This window comes from Ovis aries, chromosome 1 (assembly GCF_016772045.2).
Source record: "Ovis aries strain OAR_USU_Benz2616 breed Rambouillet chromosome 1, ARS-UI_Ramb_v3.0, whole genome shotgun sequence".
Lineage (NCBI taxonomy): Eukaryota > Metazoa > Chordata > Mammalia > Artiodactyla > Bovidae > Ovis > Ovis aries.
The window spans coordinates 17,803,848-17,818,254 of record NC_056054.1 but is presented as its reverse complement, the minus strand read 5'-3'; the positions used below and the strand labels follow the sequence as shown (position 1 = coordinate 17,818,254).

The window sequence follows — 14,407 nt, the reverse complement described above, 5'->3', positions numbered from 1 at the left end:
ATATTTGGTATTATTCACCCAAGAGGCCATCTGGTCCTGGGATTTTCTGTGTTTGGAAATGTTTGATACTGATTCAACATACTCTTCTTATTGGTTTGTTTGGATTTCCTATTTCTTCATGATTAATTCGTGGCAGGTTATATGTTGTTAAGAATTTATCCATTTCTTTTAGGTTATCTAGTTTCTTGGTATATAATTGCTTATAGTAGTTTTTTTTATAATCGTTTGTATATTTGTTCTACTAGTTGAAATGTTTCCTCATTCATTTATCATTTTGTCTTTTCTCTTTTTTCTTAGTTAATTTAGCTAATATTTGGTCATTTCTGTTTAACGTTTGGTCATTTCTGTCTATCTTAAAATATAGCCATTAGGTCTGTTAATCTTTCCTATTGTTTTTCTGATATGTATTTCATTTATTTCTGCTCTAATCTTTTTTATTTCCCTCCTTATTTTTACTTTGGGCTTACTTTGTTCCTTAGAGTATAAATTTAGGTTGTTTATTTCAGATTGTTTTCTTTATGTAGGCATTTATTATTGCTATAAACTTTCTTTTTAGAACTGCCTTCACTGTGTCCCATAAGTTTTGGTATGTTGTGTTTCCATTTCACTTGTTTCAATATATTAAAAAATTTTTTCCATTTGATTTCTTCTTCAGTCCATTGATTGTTCAGAAATATCTTGTTTAATTTTCATATATTTGTGAATTTTCCAGATTTTCACTTGTTATAAATCTCTAGTTTCATACCACTGTGACTGGAAAGGTATTTGGTATCATTTCAATCTTATTAATTTTGTTAAGACTTACTTTGTGACCTAATGTATGATCTATCCTAGAAAATGTTTCATGTGTGCTTGAGAAGAATGCATATTCTGTTGCTGTTGAATTGAATGTTCTCTTATTAGCTGTTAGGTTCATTTGGCAAAAAGTGTTAAAATGTAGTTCTAGTCAAATATCTCCTTACTAATTGTAGTCTGGATGTTCTAGCCATTGTTGAAAATGAGGTATTGAAGTCTCTTATTATTATTATATTGCCATCTATTTCTGACTTTGGATCTCTCAATATTTCCTTTATATATTTAGATGCTCTGATGTTGAGTGAATATATATTTATAATTGTTATATCTTTTTTCTTTTTTAATTGAAGTATAGTTGATTTATAATGTGTTAGTTTCAGTCATACAGCAAAGTGATTCAGATATATCATGTGGTAACTCTAGTTTTAGTTTTTTAAGGAACACCCATATTACTCTCCATGGTCACTGTGTGAATTTACATTCCCACCAATAGTGTACCAAGGTTCTTTTTTCTCCACACTCTCTCCATTGTTTATTATTTGTAGACTTTTTGATGATGGACATTCTGACCAGTGTCAGGAGATACCTCATTGTAGTTTTGATTTGCATTTCTCTAATAATTAGTGATATTGAGCATTTTTACATGTGCTTGTTGGTGATCTGTGTATCTTCTTTGGAGAAATGTCTGTTTAGATCTTTCCCTCATTTTTTTATCTGGTTGTTTGTTTGTTTTTTGATATTGAGCTGTATGAGCTGTTCATATGCTTTGGAAATTAACCCCTTGTCAGTCACATTGTATGCAAATATTTTCTTCCATTCTATAGATTATCTTTTTGTTTTGCTTATACTATCCTTTACTGTGCAAAAGCTTATAAGTTTATTTGGGTCCCATTTGCTTATTTTTGCTTTTATTTCTATTATTCTAGGAAGTAGATCCAAAAAGATATTGCTATGATTTATGTAAAAAGTGTTCTATGTTTTCCTCTAGGAGTCTTATAGTATCCAGTCTTACATTTAGGTCTTTTTTTTTTTTTAATCCATTTGGAGCTTATTTTTGTATACAGTGTTAGAGAGTGTTGCAATTTCATATTTTTACAAGTAGCTGTCCAGTTTTTCCAGCACCACTTATTGAAGAGACTGTCTTTTCTTCATTGTATATTCTTGTCTCCTTTGTCATAGATTAATTGACCATAGGTGCATGGGTTTATTTCTGGGCCTTCTATCCTGTTCCATTGATCTATATTTCTATTTGTTTGTCAGTTCCATACTGTTGTGTTTACTGTAGCTTTGTAGTATAGTCTGAAGTCAAGGATCCTAACTCCTTCAGCTTTGTTTTCCTTTATCAGGCATGCTTTGGCTATTCAGGGTCTTTTGTGTTTCTGTAAAAACTAAAATTTTTTGTTCTAGTTCTGTAAAAATTACCATTGGTAATATGATAGTAATTGCATCGAATCTGTAGATTGCCTTGAGTAGTACAGTCATTATGACAATATTGATTCTTCTAATCCAATAATATGGTATAGCTTTCCCTCTGTATCACCTTTGATTTTTTCAACAGTCTTATGGTTTTCAGAGTACAGGTTTTTTGTTACCTGGATAGGTTTATTCCTAGGTATTTTGTTTTTTAAGATGTGATGGTAAGTGGGATTGTTTCCTTAATTTCCCTTTCTGATCTTTTGTTGTTAGTGTATAGAAATGCAAGAGATTTCTATGTATTAATTTTGTATCCTGCAAATTTACTGAATTCATTGAAGAGTTCTACTAGTTTTCTGACAGTATCTTGTGTGTAAATGTTTTAGAACCATTTTAATATAATTATACATATCTGCCAAATCCAGGAAGCAAGATTTATACATATATAACTTCTCCAGTTAACATCTGCAAGTCAAAAATTCATCAAGATCAGAGAGCTGACCAATGTTGATTTACTGCTGTGCTTGCCAACAGTAAATTACAGATGAATTAGTGTCCTACGTTTCTTTTCTCTCACTCTCCATGTCCAGAGACATTTTGTTGTGAAGTTTCAGTGCAGCTCACCTCCAGACAAAGGTAATCTTTTTAGATAAGAACTCACTTACTCTAAATTTACTTATAATTAAAGCCTATGTAATCAGAGAAGAACCCCTGCAGAATTGGAGTTAAAGGTTGCATACAATAACAGGAGATCACAGTTTTGAAGTCTAGTACAGATTAAAAACCATAGATATACCATTTATATAAGATGATTATCTCTTAAACTACATATCGACTCCTTAGGAACATTATGTTTTACATAAAGTCATGCATCTAGAACAAGCAGTTGGACAATTCCAGCCCTAGAAAAGTTTTCAGTACAAATTACAATTTGGTCATGAAATGGGAGTTGGTTTAAGACACTGTCCATTTCTAAGATTCAACCAAATGTTGGCTAAAACACTGGAACACCTCTACTAAAGAAAACTATGTTCTTCCCTCCTTTCCCTCACAATTTAGTTTTACATGTTTATTTTTGGTAGTATTTGGTTGCACTCTGGTAATGTCTTTAGGACTTTCTATGTAGAATATCATGTCATCTGCAAACAGTGACAGTTTTACTTCTTTTCCAGTTTGAATGCCAGTTTTTCACTGTTAGGCATGATGTTAGCTGTAGCTTTGTCATATATGGCCTTTATTATGTTGAGGTATATTGCCTCTATACCTGCTTTCTGGGGAGTTTTATCATAAGTGGGTATTGACTTTTATCAAAAATTTTTTCTGCATCTATTGAGAAGATTCTTCAATTTGCTAATGTGGTGTATCACACTGATTCATTTGCAGATATTAAAAAACCCCTGCATCCATGGGGTGAATCCCACTTGATCATGGTGTATGATCCTTTTAATGTACTTTTGGATTTTATTTGCTAGCATTTTGTTGAGGATTTTCACATCTATGTTTGTCAGTGTTATTAGCCTGTAATTTTCTTTCTCTCTCTTTTTTTGTGATATCTTTGTCTGGTTTTGGTATTGGGGGATTGTGGTCTCATAGAATGAGTTCAGAAGTGTTCCTTCCTCTGCAGTTTTTAGCAATGATTTCAGAAAGTTATGCATTAACTCTCCAGTAAATGTTTGGTTTCCCTGAAAATTATAATTGATATCTTAACTTATAGCCATCTAATCTACTGAAACTGAGAAATGCTGGGCTGGAAGAAGCATAAGCTGGAATCAAGATTGCAGGGAGAAATATCAATAACCTCAGATATGCAGATGACACCACCCTTATGGCAGAAAGGGAAGAGGAACTAAAAAGCCTCTTCATGAAAGTGAAAGAGGAGAGTGAAAAAGGTGGCTTAAAGCTCAATATTCAGAAAGTGAAGATCATGGCATCTGGTCTCATCACTTCATGGAAAATAGATGGGGAAACAGTGGAAACAGTGTCAGACTTTATCTTTTTGGGCTCCAAAATCACTGCAGATGGTGAATGAAGCCATGAAATTAAAAGCTGCTTACTCCTTGGAAGGAAAATTATGACCAACCTAGATAGCATATTCAAAAGCAGAGACATTACTTTGCCAACAAAGGTCCGTCTAGTCAAGGCTGTGGTTTTTCCAGTGGTCATGTTGGGATGTGAGAGTTGGACTGTGAAGAAAGCTGAGCACCGAAGAATCGATGCTTTTGAGCTGTGGTGTTGGAGAAGACTCTTGAGAGTCCATTGGACTGCAAGGAGATCCAACCAGTCCATTCTAAAGGAGATCAGCCCTGGGTGTTCTTTGGAAGGAATGATGCTAAAGCTGAAACTCCAGTACTTTGGCCACCTCATGAGAAGAGTTGACTCATTGGAAAAGACTCTGATGCTGGGAGGGATTAGGGGCAGGAGGAGAAGGGGACAACAGAGGATGAGATGGCTGGATGGCTTCACCGACTCAACGGACGTGAGTTTGAGTGAACTCCGGGTGTTGGTGATGGACAGGGAGGCCTGGCTTGCTGCAGTTCATGGGGTTGCAAAGAGTCGGACACGACTGAGTGACTGAACTGAAGTGAAATGAAACTTAATTCTAAGAGTATACAAAAACTTTGCTCTTGTTTGTTTTCATTCCCTCCTGTATATTTGTTTTCCTATTGTCATACAGATTGCATCTTTATATGTTGTACACCCATTAACACAGATTTATAATTATTATTTAATGCAGTTGTATTCTAAATTACTTGAGAAAAAATTACTAACAAAAATACACATAGTCTCTTTTATATTTACTTCTATAATTATCTCTACCAGTGCTCTTTATTATTTCATGATGATTTGATTTACTGTCTAATAGCATCTCATTTCAGACTTAAAGTCTCCCTTAATATTTCATGTAGTGCTTGCTAGCAACAGATTCTTTCAGTTCTTGTCTGTTTGTGAATACCTCAATTTATTCTTCATTTTTGGATGATAGTTTTACTGGACACAGTGGGGCTCCGGGGCACAAAGATTTTCTGTGTCCCCCATTTTTTTGGTTACTGGAAATAGCCTTTGTTCAGCCTCTATGACCTTTCCTGTGTTCCAACTTGGAACTTCCAACTTGGAAATTTCCAAGTTGGAACTTTCCTGAGTTCCAAAGGGCAGATCAAGCAGTTGCTATTTAGGAAAGGGAAGGGATGCAAGACCAGGGAGAAACAGTCAAGAGAAACAATAGTGCAGCCGGAGCAAAGTCTTGTTTCTCCATCAAGGGACACACACAAGAGTGTCTTTAAGTTGTTTTGCAGATACTGAAACACCCTCCAGGAGGGAGAAGTTAATGATCGACAGTGGTATGCTGCCCACAAGCTTGTGGACCACAGACCAGGTGGAACCTGAATGTTGTTGATGCTTGACTCCTACTTACCTCACTACCAACCCATCAGAAGAATGTCCGTGAGCCGATCACTTCTTTGGACCATTACTATAAAACCTCTCACAATCCTCTCTAAGTTGAGATAAGTGTATTTTCAAGTCATGACCTCACTATATCCCCCTTTGCCTGGCAAAATAATAAAGCTATCTTTTTCTACTTTACCAAAAGTTCTGTCTTCCAGATATGATTCAGTACTGGTGTACAAAAAAAACTGAGCTTTGGCATCATTAAAAAAAAAAAAACAAACAGAAAAAGGAATACTATTAGGGAGTGGTAGGGACTTAGACTGGAGGGGTCAGGGAGCTGGCTAATCAGTCTTGAGTACTAGATGTTGGAGTTTGAAGTTGATGTTCACACCTTGGGGGATTCAAAGGCACAGAGAGCTCATTAGGAAGGCACTGGGTTTTCCTCATAGGAATTAAGGCCCCCAGGAGGAGAGTTTCGAAGGAAATATCCTCAGACTCCTGACCCATCCCTCACACAGAGCCCAACAGCAGGTAAAGAATGGCAGGGGTGCAGCAGGGGGGCCCACGGTTTGGGGCATCTCGTCCTCTGCCTGCCCTAGTTTTCTCTACTGTCTACGAATCTTCACACCATGTCCTTTCATGTCTGTGCTTCTTGCTCTATCCTTTGCTTCTCTGTACATCTCTTCTTCCCTGTCTCTCTGACTTGCCTTTTTGTTTTCTTCTCTCTGTCCAACTGCCCTTTCACTCTGTCTTTATCTGAGTTGCACAACTCCCTCAAGACATCTGGCTTCCTGCTGCCAATTGCAACAAAGAGGAGGAGGAGGAAGTGTTGTTGGAGAGACTGAAGCAATTAGGATTTTTAGGATATGGGAAAGAAGGGAGGGAGCTGCAAGGAGATCTCAGGGGAGTCAGGGATTTGGGGACCACCTTGAAATGGGATGTTTCTGTAAGGATCTCTTATTGAGGAGTGGGGAGCAAGACAGGCACCTACCACAAGATACCTGCAGTCCACTGATGCTCTCTGTCATACTCAGCAGGGATGGGGGACTGAGTGGGCTTTTGGAGCCTGCTAATCTATCCCCTATCCCCACTCCCCCGATTCTTCTCCTCTAAGCACCCCATGCTCTTTCCCACACACATTCTGCACCATACCTGAAGAGACTTGAAGAGAACGGAGGTCACAGTGAGTGAAAAATTGCTTCTGGCAAATGCTGTAGCAGGGGGGTGGAAGTCACAAGTGAGAAGTTACCGCAGTGCTCCAGGAAGTAGGCATTAGGAACAAAGTTATATAACAAAGAGAACAGAGAAGATGGGAAAGTTCTTAACTCTTCCATGTGGATCATGACTCTTATTTCTCTACACCAGGAGAAGGATGCAGGACTTCCTTTTGGGAAATCGCAGCTCTCTTACTGAGTTTATTCTTCTAGGATTCTCTGGCAACACAAAGATAAATGTTATTCTATTCAGCGTTTTCCTTTTCCTCTACCTCGTCACCCTTCTGGGCAATGGGCTCATTATCACCTTGATTCACAAGGATTCCCGCCTCCACACACCCATGTATTTTTTTCTTAGTGTCCTGTCCATTCTGGATATGGGGTATGTCACCACCACCGTGCCCCAGATGCTGGTACATCTGGTTTCCAAGAAAAAAACCATTTCTTACGTTGGATGTGTGGCCCAGATGTACATCTTTCTGATGCTAGGTATCACTGAGTCTTGGCTTTTTGCAATCATGGCTTATGACAGGTATGTAGCCATTTGCCACCCCCTGAGGTATAATGTCATCATGAGCCCTTTGCTGTGTGGGTTAATGGTGGCCTTCTGTGGATTCTGGGGTACTAGTTGTGCCCTGATATACACCGTCTCTGCTATGATTCTTCCCTATTGTGGACCCAATGAGATAAATCACTTCTTCTGTGAAGTACCTGCAGTCTTGAAGTTAGCCTGTGCAGACACATCTCTCAATGACCAGGTGGACTTCATCTTGGGCTTCATCCTTCTGTTGGTCCCACTCTCCCTCATCATCATTGTCTACATCAACATATTTGCTGCCATCTTGAGAATCCGCTCATCCCAAGGGCGACTCAAGGCCTTCTCCACCTGTGCCTCCCACATCACTGTGGTCACCATGTTCTCTATTCCATGTATGGTTATGTACATGAGACCTGGATCAGAGGCCTCCCCAGAAGAGGACAAGAAGCTGGCTCTGTTCTACAATGTCATCTCTGCCTTTCTCAACCCCATCATCTACAGCCTGAGGAACAAAGATGTGAAGAGGGCTTTCCTCAAAGTGACAGGCTGGGGCAACGCACCAGAATGAAATCACAGAAGCTGGGGCACCAGCAACAAACCCAGAACGCAGCCTATATGGCCTCTCCATCCAAATCCTTTCGAACATCCCTGGGTACACCTGATATATCAGTTGGCTAGATTCAGTGGGACTGCATATCAGACAGAACACCTGAAGAGCTAAGGCAGTGGGTGTCCCTCAAGCACAAAGGCACCAGACAGTGGACTCCATGTAGGCAAGCCCCATGTTTGATTCATCTCTGTATCACCAGTTTATAAGATTTAGCAAAGAACTGGCATCAATTTTTATTTTTAATAAAATATTTATTAAAATAATAAAAATATTATTACTTTTTTTTTTTACTACTAAATGAACACAAGACTGGGTGCTTGAGCTCTGGACTCATGAAATAAGTTCAAATTGATGGGGACAAGATGACTTCCAGATTCCCAGATCAGTGACCCAACTATAGCTTAATCAGGGACAAGTTCTGAAGTAAGACTAATTTAAGAGAAATAGATGGTTGTCCTATAAAATAGAGTTCAGGGATGTAATAAAGGTCAGTTTTCCTTTAGTACTATTAAGAGAGAATGATGAATTTAGGGCACAGAAAACCTCATGTCACTAAGGAAAGAAACTCTGTTTTAGTGAAGGGATATTTGTAGAAGGGAATAGAATCTCCTAGTTATTGGGTGAAAATCTCCTCCCACCCAGACACTTTTATAATGTATTTTCAACTTTATTGAAGTACACTGACATATAATGAGCTGTAGGTGTTAAAAATAAATATTCTGATGAGTTCTGAAGCATGAATATAGCTGTGAAACTATTGCCATAATAAAAATCATCATAACTACAATCCCCCCAAGTTTTCTTGTGAGCTTTGCAATTCCTCTGTATTAGTCATCTATCTATTTCTATGTAACAAATCACCTCTCCCTAATTTTATGTCTTAAAACAACAAACATTTATTTTTTTTCACACTTTCTGAGGGTCAAGAACTTGAAGGAAAGTTTGCAGGGTCCTCTGGATTAGGGGCTCTCAGGAGACTGCAATAAAGGTATCAGCTGAAAGATGATGCTGTGAAAGTGCTGCACTCAATATGCCAGCAAATTTGGAAAACTCAGCAGTGGCCACAGGACTCGAAAAGGTCAGTTTTCATTCCAATTGCAATGAAAGGCAATGCCAAATAATGCTCAGACTATGCACAATTGCACTCATCTCACATGCTAGTAAAGTAATGCTCAAAATTCTCCAAGCCAGGCTTCAGCAACACGTGAACCGTGAACTTCCAGATGTTCAAGCTGGTTTTAGAAAAGGCAGAGTAACCAGAGATCAAATTGCCAACATCCACAGGATCATTGAAAAAGCAAGAGAGTTCCAGAAGAACATCTATTTCTGCTTTATTGACTATGCCAAAGCCTTTGACTCTGTGGATCACAGTAAACTGTGGAAAACTCTGAAAGAGATGGGACTACCAGACCACCTAACCTGCCTCTTGATAAAACGGTATGCAGGTCAGGAAGCAACAGTTAGAACCGGACACAGAACAACAGACTGGTTTCAAATAGGAAAAGGAGTACGTTAAGGCTGTGTATTGTCACCCTGCTTATTTAACTTATATGCAGAGTACATCTTTTTTTTTTAAATTTTATTTTTTTTATTTATTTTTTTTAATTTATTTTTTTAATTTTAAAATCTTTAATTCTTACATGCGTTCCCAAACATGACCCCCCCTCCCACCACCCTCCCCACAACATCTCTCTGGGTCATCCCCATGCACCAGCCCCAAGAAATGCTGGGCTGGTTGAAGCACAAGCTGGAATCAAGATTGCTGGGAAAAATATCAATGGCCTCAGATATGCAGATGAGCCCACCCTTATGGCAGAAAGTGAAGAGGAACTAAAGAGCCTCTTGATGAAAGTGAAAGAGGAGAGTGAAAAAGGTGGCTTAAAGCCCAACATTCAGAAAATGAAGATCATGGCATCCAGTCCCATCAGTTCATGGGAAATAGATGGGGAAACGGTGGAAACAGTGTCAGACTTTATTTTTTGGGCTCCAAAATCACTGCAGATGGTTATTGTAGCCATGAAATTAAAAGACGCTTACTCCTTGGAAGGAAAGTTATGACCAGACAGAGATATTACTTTGCCTAGACAGAGATATTACTTAGCCAACAAAGATCTGTCTAGTGAAGGCTATGGTTTTTCCAGTAGTCATTATGGATGTGAGAGTTGGACTGTGAAGAAAGCTGAGTGCCGAAGAATTGACATTTTTGAACTGTGGTGTTGGAGGAGACTCTTGAGAGTCCCTTGGACTGCAAAGAGATCCAACCAGTCCATCCTAAAGGAGATCAGTGCTGGGTGTTCATTGGAAGGACTGATGCTAAAGGTGAAACTCCAATACTTTGGCCACCTGATGCGAAGGGCTGACTCATTGGAAAAGACCCTCATGCTGGGAAAGATTGAGGGCTGGCGGAGAAAGGGATGACAGAGGATGACATGGTTGGATGACATCACCAGCTCAGTAGACATGAGTTTAGGTATTCTCTGGGTTCGGTGATGGACATGGAGACCTGGCATGTTGCAGTCCGTGTGTTCATAAGCAGTCAGATATAACTGAGAGACTAAACTGAACTGAACTGAAGATTTGAGAAAGTCCTAACTGCCATACAGTTAGGGCTTAGACTACTTACTATTGTTTGGTTGTACAAAATATGAATATTATTTTAGGTAAATCTGTGCTCCCACTAGCAATGTATGAAATCCATGTTTCGTTGTATACTGGCAAACTCTGATATGTTGTCTTAAAAACTCTGCCAGTTTCTGAACATGAACAAGTGTTATCTCGCTGTTATATTATTTGCATTTCTTTGGTGCCTACTCTGGTGTGATTTCCCCAAATGTTTATTAATTATATGATTTTTTTTAAAAAAGAACTGTTGTCAGTTTTCCTGATTGTTTATATTTTCTTTCCAATTGGTCAAAGCTCCTTCTTTGTTAATGATTTTATTCATATGTCTGTATGTATGTTGCAGTTATGTGCCCTGTGTTGTTATTTGCCTTTGATTTTGTTTCATTATTTATAAAACACTCTAGCACCTGGATGGTAGAATTGGATATTATGTTTGGGGATGTTTTGAACGTGCACCCTTGGCATGGCCTATGTCCTCTCATGGAGGGAACAGACATTCATGTTATATTTTTTGGTCAGCCTAGCTGATTATTTTGCAAGAATTTCGTAGGCAATGAACATTAGCAAGAGGCTTGGAAAGATGAACCGAAGGGGGCAACATGTTAGCTTATGGGACAAGTTTCCAGAAACTCATGGGAATTGCTTTGATGAGTGCTGAAGTTCCTTGGCACCTAGCAGGCAGTAAATATGGGTGATGCTCAGTACATAACCCTGCAGGTCTATGAAACGGGAAAAAACGATTCATATTTGTAAAGATTCTGTGAGAAATAAACATTGTTTCAGGGAAAGTCCCTTCAAGCAAGAGAGAACAGAGCAAAAACTCCCCACTAGATATTTAACCTCTCTCTCTTAATTCTCTAATTTTTGCATCCAGGGGTTGTATTCACCTCCCCCAAACCCCCAATTTCTCTCATCCTTAAGTGGACAAAGTCCCTTCTCCTTGAGACTACCCAAGAGAGGCTATAGTTTTTAAAAAATGGACACTATTATTAGTAGAAACAAGGAGAAAGGGGAAATCAAGAGTATAAAACTAGAAAAGAACAGAAAAAAATGGTGGTAAAAGAGAATTTTTGACTTTCTCAGACAACTTCAATTGACCCTAGATGATCTAACTGACACAGCTTGTGAATGGGTTATATAGGTTCATTTCCTCCTCCTCAAGTCCCTTCTGCACCTTAGAATCTCCACTTAACCGTTTCTGAGTTTCTCCTTCTTCCTCTCTCTCCCCCTCCACCGCCCATTTTTCCCTTTCTCCCTAGAGATCCAGTCACTCCCACAGACCAGGAAGATCATGGCCATATAAGAGTTGGTAATTCATCCCTGAGTAAAAAATTTTATAAATTAAAACTAACATTTGCTAAAAAATTACTGTATGACAATTCTGTACCTTTAGTGTATTATCACATTTAATCATTACAACTTCCTTTTAAGGAAGAGATCTAAACCTTAGGATTAAGTTAGATGAGCTGCAAGAATTCACGTGCCTAGTGAGTGGTAAAGCCAAGTCTCTCATCCTGGTCTACCTGGCACTAGAGTCCAGGCTCTTGACCACTGTGTTAGATCTGGATCCTCTTTGTCTCAAACCACAGCACCGTACATAATGCTGATGACCAAGCACCCTGTTCTCTCCCACAGGCCCAGGGTGAACAGTTAGCTATATGAAGACCATCACTTCAGGTCTCATGAAAGTGTGTTTGAGGAGTTGATGAGTGTGTGTTCTGCATTGTATGGCTCCCCACATCTTCATCTTTAAAGTGTCACTCGGGCCCTGCCCCTTTCCATCAGTTTGAGGAAAGCATTTTTCACATCCTTATTCCTCAGGCTGTAGATGACAGGGTTGAGGAAGGCTGTGGCAATGTTGTAGAAAAGGGCCATTTTCTTGCCACTGTTTGACAAGGAGTCAGAGCCAGGGCTCATGTATGTGATGATGCATGGAATCGCAAACATGGTGACCACGGTGATGTGGGAGGCACAGGTGGAGAAGGCCTTGACCCGCCCCTGGGCTGAGCGGATCTTCATGATGGTGGCAAAGATGTTGACATAGACAAGGACAATCAAGGAGAGTGGGACCACAATGACATTGAAGCCGGTGATGAAGTCCACCAAATCATTGAGGGATGTGTCTGCACAGGCCAGCTTCAGGACCGCAGGGACCTCGCAGAAGTAGTGGTCAATTTCATTAGGGCCACAGTAGGGAAGGTGCATAGCAAAGAAGGTATTGGTCAGGCCACCAACCACACCATAGCTTGCACAAATGCCCACCATGAGAAGGCACACCCAGTGGCTCATGATGACCTTATACCGGAGAGGGTGGCAGATGGCTACATACCTGTCCACCGACATGATGGAGAAAAGCCAGGACTCAGTGATCCCAAAGAGGAGGAAGATGTACATCTGGGCCACACATCTAGCCAAAGAGACGGCTCTCTTCTTGCTGAGAATATGCACGAGCATCTGGGGCACAGTCGTGGTGGTGTAGCACACGTCCAGCATGGAGAGGACACTGATGAAGAAGTACATGGGTGTGTGGAGGCGTGTGTCCTGGTGGATGAGGGTGATGAGGAGGCTGTTGCTCACAAGGGTCAGCAGGTAAAAGACTAGAAAGAAGGTGAAGAGCAGAGGATCGGTCCTGGGGCTCGAGGCAAAGCCCAACAGGATGAATTCTGTCACAGTGGACTGGTTGAGTTCCTGCATTGTGCTCGGCCTGTGTAAAGAGTTTGGGGGATATGTGATTGATGGGGTTTTGGTGCAAAGGAATTTTCACACTTATTGTTTCATTTATGTCTCCTAACAGGAAGTTTAAATTAGCAGTTGGGGGTACTACTGGATATGTCCCCATAATAGTTGGCATGATTTGGGGGTTTGGTTTGGGATTAAGTTGAGGGTCATTATTATGAAACAGAGAAGACCAAGTCAGGGAGTGCTGTATTCAATGTTCCATCCTGTTACTCCCTTCCTGAGACCGACTTTTCTCTCTGTTATTCAGCCCGTTTTCTGCTTTTCTTGGGACAACAGAGATTTCTAAGCCTTTGTTTAAAGATCAGGATTAGGACTATTACACTCATTATTTGGGTGAAGGTTTTTTTTTAATCACTGTTAGGATTAGCATTAAATTTAGAATTGGGGATTAAAGTGGATTCTACATGAAGTTTTGACTTCATGTTTAAGATTTGCCTTTCTCTAGAGAACAAAACTTTACTGGTGTTCATTAATGATGGCATTGATTCATCATGTTTTTGCCAAAAACTTACCATTGGTTAAAAATCAGAGAGGTAAGGAAGAGTTAAAAATAATATGAGTGGAAAAGTGATTTCACACAGTCTACCAAGATAAATTCTAAATACGTCAAAGAGTTTAATGCAAAAAATATGATTATAAAGCAACTTAGGAGAAAATACACATGGGTGAATATTTATTTTATGATGGGACAGAGAAAGGCTGTTGGCATTACCAGAATATTCTAAGTCCTTCAACCTCATGGTGTTGACCCTTTTTCCTCTAATAAGCAAACAAAGCAACATTTGAGTTGCTCTATGTTTCCTCAGTATTGTTGAGGGATTCTTGTGCATTTCTGTTCATTCTGTTCTAAAATTTGTGCTGCTGTTCAAACCTTGACCCCCCCCCCCCAATTGACTTTCTTGTGTCAGTACTGACCTCCTCAGTGGTTCATCCCTCTTCTCTTTCTCCTTTATGCCCCAAAGTTCACCAACACAAGGATGCTATTTGTAAGACTCATCCTGAAGGTGTAGGTTAAAGGATGATGACTTACACTGAAGCACAGAACAGAAAATGATTTTACAAGTGAACACAGTATTGTAAAGTCCATAA

The 14,407-nt window shown here is 39.5% G+C and overlaps 2 protein-coding genes across 2 annotated transcripts; one reads left to right on the top strand and one right to left on the bottom strand.

Moving 5' to 3' along the window:
• The first annotated feature begins 6,967 nt into the window (after positions 1–6,967).
• LOC101108434 (olfactory receptor 2A12-like) lies at positions 6,968–7,915 on the top strand. The gene has a single exon (XM_015091794.3). The coding sequence runs from the start codon at positions 6,968–6,970 to the stop codon at positions 7,913–7,915; it is 948 nt and encodes a 315-aa protein (XP_014947280.2).
• A 4,406-nt stretch (positions 7,916–12,321) lies between these two features.
• On the bottom strand, positions 12,322–13,273 carry LOC101105621 (olfactory receptor 2D2-like). Its single transcript, XM_004003511.6, has one exon. The coding sequence runs from the start codon at positions 13,271–13,273 to the stop codon at positions 12,329–12,331; it is 945 nt and encodes a 314-aa protein (XP_004003560.1). The 3' UTR covers positions 12,322–12,328.
• Positions 13,274–14,407: the final 1,134 nt, after the last annotated feature.

Coding starts and splice junctions, on each gene's coding strand:
- LOC101108434 (XM_015091794.3), top strand. CDS start 6,968: ATGCAGGACTTCCTTTTGGGAAATCGCAGCTCTCTTACTGAGTTTATT.
- LOC101105621 (XM_004003511.6), bottom strand. CDS start 13,273: ATGCAGGAACTCAACCAGTCCACTGTGACAGAATTCATCCTGTTGGGC.